General features: G+C 36.3%; 1 protein-coding gene across 1 annotated transcript in view; it reads left to right on the forward strand.

Moving 5' to 3' along the window:
- LOC148509480 (uncharacterized) overlaps positions 1-8,510 on the forward strand; it is a 123,333-nt gene extending 114,823 nt beyond the window's left edge. Inside the window, exons 29-35 of the mRNA XM_088443113.1 lie at positions 1,396-1,461; positions 1,658-1,723; positions 1,814-1,879; positions 2,664-2,729; positions 3,118-3,183; positions 3,381-3,446; positions 4,757-8,510. Coding sequence (XP_088299239.1) covers positions 1,396-1,461; positions 1,658-1,723; positions 1,814-1,879; positions 2,664-2,729; positions 3,118-3,183; positions 3,381-3,446; positions 4,757-4,899 — 539 coding nt within the window. The 3' untranslated portion in view covers positions 4,900-8,510. The remainder of the gene's footprint in view (positions 1-1,395; positions 1,462-1,657; positions 1,724-1,813; positions 1,880-2,663; positions 2,730-3,117; positions 3,184-3,380; positions 3,447-4,756) is intronic.
- The last annotated feature ends 238 nt before the right edge of the window (positions 8,511-8,748 follow it).

An 8,748-nucleotide genomic window follows, 5' to 3' on the forward strand; every position in this document is an offset into this window, starting at 1 on the left:
CTAGGTTGGAGGTGGCAATGGTTTTAGGGAAGTGAAGGGTAGGGAATAAGATGAATAGAAGAGTGGGAAAGAGCAGAGTACCAAAAAAAAAATCTGAGTATGTAAACAGTGGAATATTAAATAATGTAGCAAGATAGAGTGGAAATACTGTAGTCTAAAACCTGAGGCTTTGAGATCTGGCCATATAGTTAGTATTGGCCAGGGCCTACAGGAACAATTCATTCATTTAAACTCATTTAAACACAAAACTGGATTAAAATGGGGCATATGCCCTGCAGTTCCACCCTCATACCCTGTGCATCTGTGTGACACTATGCATGTTTGTTACGCTATGCTTGCCACAACTGTAACTTAATCTATGACTAATCATGTTGACATGGAATTCATTTTAAAAGCATATGCTTCTAACTTGCAATTTTGTTTTTTGGCAAATTGAATAATCAGATACTTTAAAATATATGTAATACTTTGTGAACCTTGTAGACCACACTGAGCTAAAAGTTCTCTGCATCAGTTAGGGGTATAGTTTTAATAGTTAGTGGGGAATATACATGTATACTGTACATTAAAAACACATACACTGTATTAGCACTAGCAGGAGTGTTAAAAATATTTCAACTTAATTCCAAACTATCAACATCCCTAACTCTTATGGGGCATAGGCGGTCCCCAGGACCCTCACCATTCAGTTTTAAATTTCCATACCATACTTTATACTTCTCCACTTTGACTACTTAACTGAACTGTGTACTGTTACTTTCTAAGCTATTACAATTCTATAATGTATTATAAGCATTTTATGTCTCTAAGTAGCACAGCTCTTTTTTCGTGGGGGGCTTTGTTATAAGGTGGGGTTGGCAATTCCTTCAGTTGGCACCTATTTTTACCCTCTGCTCCCCTCACCTCAAAACTTTGCTAAACCATTGAAATAAAAAATGTACGGGATGTAGTTGGCATTTCGGGGTGTGCAGGATGCCGAGGGCCTAAATACCGATGCCAAAATCCTGACAGGTCAGGATCCCAGCACCAGTATCCTGACCGTCAGCATCCTGCACACCGAGATGCTGACTACATCCCATACAATAGGTTAGGCACCAGGGAGGGGGTGTTAGGTTTAAGGTGCATCGAGGGAGAGGTTAGGCTAGGGGGGGAGGATAGGGCTAGGCACCGGGGAGGGAGGGTTATGGTAGGGTTAGGGTAAGGGATGGGAAAATACTTACACTGCATTCCTATGGGTGTTGGGATTCTGGCTGTCAGGATGCCGCTGTCTGTATTCTGACCAGTGGCATCCCGACAGCCCGGATTTCATACCCAACCCTAAATGATATACTGTAATATTGTTAAGTGTTTAAACGTTAGTATTGGACAATATGTTTCTCTATTGCTCTGTTCCAGATCTTCTTCACTACCTCCAGCATATCTTCTATGATTGGCTCGACAAGTTTAATCAGTACCGAAAAGGTAATTTTATTCCACATTATATATTCTACATTGTAACATAGAACATCAATCCTTTACCTAATTTTTTATTCCCAATTAGTCAAAATTGCCAATAGAACTTGTGCTGTGCCAAACTACTATGCTTATATATAGAGTTTTAAAGTGTTTTTCTTAACATTAGTACCGGACAGTAGGTTTTTCTGTTGTTATGTTCCAGATCTTCTTGACTACCTCCAGAATCTCTTCTATGATTTTTTAGACAAGTTCAACCAATTTCAAACAGGTATATTTCTTCATGTTATAGCCATAGTGAAAACCATACAACATCACTAGCTGTACTTTAATTATCTAACAACAATTGTATATTTTTCAGATCTTGTTGAATACTTACAAAGTGTCTTCCATGATTGTGTAAATAAAATTAGAGAAATTGGAGAAGGTAATGTTTTTCTTCATTTGAATAGTACACGGTTCTTCCCATTAACAATGTAAAATTTTCACATACTGTATCTTAGAAAGTTATTTAAAAGTTTCTTATCTTGTGATGTTTTTGTACTTAAATAATCCTATTCAACATGCTACTGAATCTATCTCTTATACTGTATAAAATAAACATTAGGGGTTGGCATGTATCTGCCTTGCATCATTCAGGATAGTGGAAAGACAGATTTAGTTGTCAGAAATGCTTGGTGTAGATGACTGAAGATTGGTGGATTTAAATGAAGTGTCAGGACCAGTGATGCTACAGTACTGTATGCATCATGGCCATGGCATGGCTAAAATGTGCCCTGTGTTGGCCTCACCTCTGAACATGGAACAAGAAGGAAGAGGAGTTCCTAGGGACACTCCAGTGGGCTCTATTAGCAGGTGGCATTCCCAGAGCATCCTAAGGACTCTCAGAGCAGCTCTACTGAGGCTCTACAGGCTTCAGAGTGCCATTCAAGGCACCCAGCAAGCCAAATGCAGGTGTCATGGGGCAACAACAGTACTGCACCTAGGACCACTCACACACCTCTAGTTACGACTCTGCCATGCTTTGTTTTATGATATAAGTTTTTACCTATATTATATCCACTGTCAAACAATGTGTCATTGGCTATAGCTATTGTAATGGATAGGGGTCGGTTAATATTACATCACATATGAAACTATAAGTTATTAAGTTTGTTTTAATCTAATACCCAAATGTAAATGCAAGGTACTGTATATCTTTTATCCCACAGGTATTTTTCTCTACTTCCAAAGTCTCTTCTACCATGGACTTAACAAACTTACTGAGTTTAAAGAAGGTAAAGCTGACAAGCACTAAATCTATGCTCAAACGTAGTATACACATCATTAGGTATTGCATTTATTTCTAAGGATTAAGAAAAGATGCTTTATGCAATTCACTTGTACACCTATTAGTAAATAGTCTCATTTATTTTAAGAAAACTCGGATACATATAACTCCGACTGCAAAGAATTGTATTGTCCAAACAGATACTTTTCTATTTCCTTGCCTTTAGTTATATTGACACATATGCAGTGTAAATAATATTCAATCAAATGCACATATGAGTTTGTGTGTTGTCACCTGGGTACAAGATCTGACTGACGGCCCAGTTCTCCTTTAATTCAGATTTATTTTACCCAAAAATTTCTAATAGGAACTAAAGTGTGTATCTCTTCTTCCAGGGATTTTCAGTTACTGCCAGAGCCTCTTCTATGATGCCCTTAATAGACTTTCTGAGTTTAAAGAAGGTAACATTATACAACTACACATTATATCTCCAGTAGGATAACAACACTATTCCCCATCATAACAGCTGCTTAGACATGCATAACACTTGTACATCATGGAGTGAATGTATGTGTAATGATCTGAAATTATTACTCTTGATCTTCTACAACAATACCCAGAAATATCTTGCATAACACCATTGTCTGTATTTTTTCAGGTCTTCCTGGCTTCTTATATAATCTTTTTTCTAATGCACTTGATGGACTTAAGCAGCTGGGAGAAGGTAATGCTATTTATTCTACAAGTTTGCAAGTTTCCATGAAATTTTTAGTTCAATTTAAGCTCAAAACTGTTCCTCAGAGTTGTCATGGTAATTGACAGTTCATTTTTTACTATCCCCTAAGAGCATACAGATGTGACCACATATACTATTGCTGCAGTCCCGTTACACTCGACTTGTGCCTAACGTTTTTTTTCACATCATTGTTTACAAATAAATGTGTCATAGTCGAAAATAGATGTGACAAACCACTTCACAATAATGCACTGATTAATTTGATATGTGACACTTGTATATCTGTGTGCCACTGTGTCTGAATCTGTATACTGTACGAAGTGATACAATGCACACCTAGGTCCATTGTGCTTTGTATGCAAATTTAGTTGCACACAGTTATATAAATTTCATTTATCAAATTAATCAGTGCAGTCTCGTGAGGGAGCTTGTTGCATCCAAAAGCGCAAACATTCTGCGTAGCGTTGTATGAGACTTGGCAGGACATTTGTGCCAAAGACTATTTGTGGGATATCCCCCCAAAATATTTTTTTTTTGTGGGGTACCCACAAATATTAAGGATATATTGTAGGGGGGAGATATCCCTGTTTTTGATCACAAAAGCAGCACCTGCATATTTCTATGGGGGCTGCTTAAATGACAAATTTACCTTTGCATTCTGGATTTTGGCTCAGGTGGCTAAAGCCATCTACACATGGAGCTAGGCATTGTAGCTTATAGGTTACATGTTGCAGATTGTTGGGAGGGAGGGAGCTGTAGCAGGATTAGAGTATACAAAATCAGGGACCATGGGGGTCATTCAGACCCGCTCGTGAGCGCAAGATGCTCGCAAGCAGGTCGATGTTGCCCCACTGCGCATGCGCACGACGGAGGGAGCTCCGTCATGCGCATGCGCGAGACCCGGATAGCGACAGGCTCTCCGTCGCTCTGGGTCTCACAGCAAAGGGGGCGTGCTGTCGATGTTGATTGACAGCACGCCCCCTTTGGTGGGCGTGCCAGGGGCGTGGCTGCCAGACGGAGGCATTCCCATGGGAACACCTACCATCTGAAGCCGGCCCCACTGACATCACTAGTGATGTCAGTGGGAGTGATTTTGGCTCTGATTGTAAAGCAACTACAGCAGATCAGAAATACAGAAGAGGTAAAACTAAATAAAAATCTTGGATTTTCATGAAATGTGCCATGTGTTTAATATGCTTTCACAAAAAAAGTGTTTTTTTTTGTTTAATGAACTGTTTGCTATTTGTTATGTCAGTATTCACTTAGCAAAAACATTACAATTGTTTCTCTTCCTTTAGGTATTCTTAGCTTCTTCCAACGTCTTTTCTATGATGGATTAAATAATTATGGATTTCCCTTCTTCTCAACCCCAGCCAGTGAGGAACAGTTCTCTAGTCATCCACCGGCTGATGAGGCAAAGACAAGAGCACATGGACACTAGATATATATATATATATATATATATATATATATATATATATATATATATATACCTGATATTTCTCAATGGAATATTTTTTTACAGAAATTACTGTGACTGCTCTAGCAACAGAGCACAAGGCAGAGAAGGTTTTTACATTTGTAAAGGCTATGATATTAAGAAAGGAGAATGACATGTGAGACAGTCAGTCCTTCATTACAGTATGTGACATAGTGAGAGAGCCTAGATACTGTAAGAAGTAATAACTGCAGACTGCAAGACAAAATATTTATGTATCTGTATTTTGTCACTAATTAGTACAGGGATCAAAATCAATGCAGCAAGTTTCTTGTATAAAATATGAGCTTTATTGTACTAATAGCAGTGGCAGTAAATATAATGGTACAGTAGTTCTCTAGGCAAACTACTGTTGTTGGACAAAAATACCTACAGTACACGTACATAGACGTTCATGACATTTAAACAATTGAACTACTACAATATCAAAATATGAAGTACCAAAATTCAATGAGTTGCAAAATATGGTACTTCATATTCCCTGAATGGTACTAAGCTGTTGAACAGTATATGGGCCATTCATGTCTCTCTTTATATTATGCATACCAAGAACGCTGCATTAAAGAGTTACTGAGATCATGCACTCATTGAAAAACAAATAAAAGAACAAGTAATGAGAGATGAGTAGCACATACATGTTATCTGCTAAACATGCAGATGTGCAAAAAACATATGCAGACATGTGCACACCCTATAGCTCTCCCATTATATTTAATTTAATTTACTAATATGTTTACTATGCTGAATGTGTGTGTTGAGATTTACTGTTGATCGTAAGGGGCAAATAAACACTAAGAGATCATCATCATCAATCTCTTTTAGATATTTTTCAGCTTTAGCTAGATTATTTTAGAACTTTAAAATATATACGTGGCTTTGGTGTATTGTTTTAACTAAGTTTTTAAATGTTATAGTGTACATATTTATATATGAGTGCCTCTGCTGTATAAACATTGTAAGATTTCATTCTTGGACTTGCTACTGGAAAATCTATATCAAGTGGTCGCAAACAAATAGGTAACTTTCCATGAAGCCTGCTCACTGTAAAAATAATGTAAAACTACAGTACAGTAGACGGCACAGTAAATCCTCTTGAACCAGTCTTCCTTATTTACACTCAGCTTCCTATGTGTGTGTTGTATGATTACAGTAGCATCTACTTCATGGCTAATTCAGGGGCACTGAGACAGCAGGGAAAAACAAACTGTCCAGGCTCAGTAATTTGTTGGTAAACCTGGCTATAGTTGTACCATAAAGTCCATGACTTTAAATTCAGAGGTAACTATAATTGTATTTTTGTATTTCAATTTAACTCACACTATCAGATAAAAAAAACAAATAAAGTACATTGTAACAAATATTACACATAGTTGCACTGTTCTCCACTACACATTATACATTAAACTGAATGCATATTTGCATACATATGAATTTAACTGATTTAATGTACTGTGTAATTTTATATTAAGAGGTTTATTTAATGATTTGATCACTCAATGTATTTTTCTCAGTGACAATGGATAGAGGCAGTGGGAAAACATAATGTGTATTAGTGCATGTATCTGCTGCTCTGGCCTAAGTATGAATATGCTGGATGAGAGTTGTACAATGAGTACTATATCAGTGTCACCAGCTGGGTCACTGAGTAGAAGTGACTGAATATTCAGTCAGCTGAATGAATCTGCTCTCAGACATCTGCTCCTTTCTCTCCTCTTTGACTGAGCCCCAGCAGAATAAAGTGGGAGCACTCTAGCGCATTTGATCACTTTACAATGTAACTCATAGTCTTATAACAGTACAATTAATATACCAAAAGACTAGTTCTAATTATGCAACTTTAAATAACATCAATAACACCTTCCATCTGGTAAAATATGACACATTCAACAGTTCAGTTGTCCGTAAAGCACTGTACACAGCACAGCAAATTAACAGAGTAACATAATTGAGCCGGTACAAAAACAGACAACCATATGTAACTAAATAATACTATTTTAATTTGTTATATTATGGACTGAATATAGGTTCTGAGAACGTTGTTTAAATTCCTCTAAATACTGTGTATGGCCTCATGACCACTGTACTGCAGTGATTAAATATAATGATGTTTCCAAAGCACAATGGGATTACTAATATTGTAATCTGAGGGTTGTACACACTTAACAAAGTTCAAATATGCTGTATCTAATAGTAAACAATCAACAATTACCATTCAGTGTATACTATCAAAGTGTATTTTGATATGGCCAGAGTAAAGATATGACAGTCATCATCAGTAATTTCCATTTTGAAACTAGAATTTTAGACCATGTGTACTACAGCTAACCCTCTTCCCACATATGCTCATAAATAACAAGGAGAACTGGGCCCCCTGCAAAAGCATCTATCATCACCAGGTTATGCCAGACTGGATTGGTCTTTATATAATAATATTGGATAACTCTGTTTTTACAACTTCAGCCCAGGCTCAGCCTGGTCATTCCCTAGGGAAATTCTATATCATTCAGAGTTTGTGTTTACTTTTTTTTTATTATTAGATATCTTTGTGGTGTTACTGTATATGCGCCTGCGGGCTTGGCTGTTAGGGCATGCCAGCTCTTGCAACTCTACAAGCTCCAGGATGCTATGACAGACATGTGCATTCTTTGAAAGTAGTCACATGTTTCCCAGGCAACCAATTTCCTTCCCTGCATTATTTACATTATTTATAATAACTCTGAGCAGCCTATGTAATGTTTTGCTCTGCATATTGGTACTACATATTTGAGATTAATGTCACTGTCAACTCATTGTCACTGTCTTAATAATTCTTTAATGGATACATCTGTCTCATGTGCCATGAGTGATGTTTTCAAAGTCCAAATTTTATTTTAGTCTTATGGTATGGATGTTTGTTAAGACTTTGTATGTAACTTCATGATAAATAAGAAAATGGAGCACGTTTCAGGCAGTTTAATCCAGTTTATAATGAATGACATCACCAGTTTTTATAGATGTCAGCCCTTTAGGAGTATTAAATAGGAGTTATACTTATTGGGATAAATGTGTTGTTCCACTTACAGTATGTGGAGAGGGCCATGCATACAATATTCATTTTGCCAGCCTATAACCTTTTCACAATTCCCTGTCTTTAATGTTACAGGACATGAAAACCTCTATTCATCGGTAGTGACCTAATCCATTTTTAAAACTTGTCATATTTAATAAAATGATTGTATATTGCTAATATTGCTATCATTGCGAAGAACGCTATATGTTACTATGTTTCCTTGCTTCATTGGAGTGTAAACAACCGTAATGATTGTTTCTATTTGAAAAAAAATGTAAATTATTCTGGGAATTGCAGTAAAATCGCTTTGATGCATTATAATTTCATATCCTGACTGTCATTTCATTTTTAGCTGGCTTTGTGAGCCACGTTTACAAACTGTAGTCTTAAAAATAATTGCTTCTGTATTTGAAGGTTTATAAATTACTTGGGCTTTTGGCAAAGCAGTGTGTATATACAGTATATATGAATACCTAAAAATAAACTTGATTTGCAGAACACCTTATTTTATTTTGTGTTGAGTTTTATTATTTAAGATATTTCATTTTAATATTTAATTTATTTTTTTAAAATTTTGCATTGTCATAATTATGCATAACATTTTTCACCCACAGTTAGCTTATGCAGATTTGCTAATTTCCATAACTTATTTATTTCTGCCTCGTAACATAACCTTTTTGTAATCTTACTATTTATTTACACAATCAGAATGTACAGTATGCACATATTTATTGAAAAAAAAT

The sequence above is a fragment of the Taudactylus pleione genome, unplaced genomic scaffold (genome assembly GCF_031769625.1).
Source record: "Taudactylus pleione unplaced genomic scaffold, aTauple2 ptg000326l, whole genome shotgun sequence".
Lineage (NCBI taxonomy): Eukaryota > Metazoa > Chordata > Amphibia > Anura > Myobatrachidae > Taudactylus > Taudactylus pleione.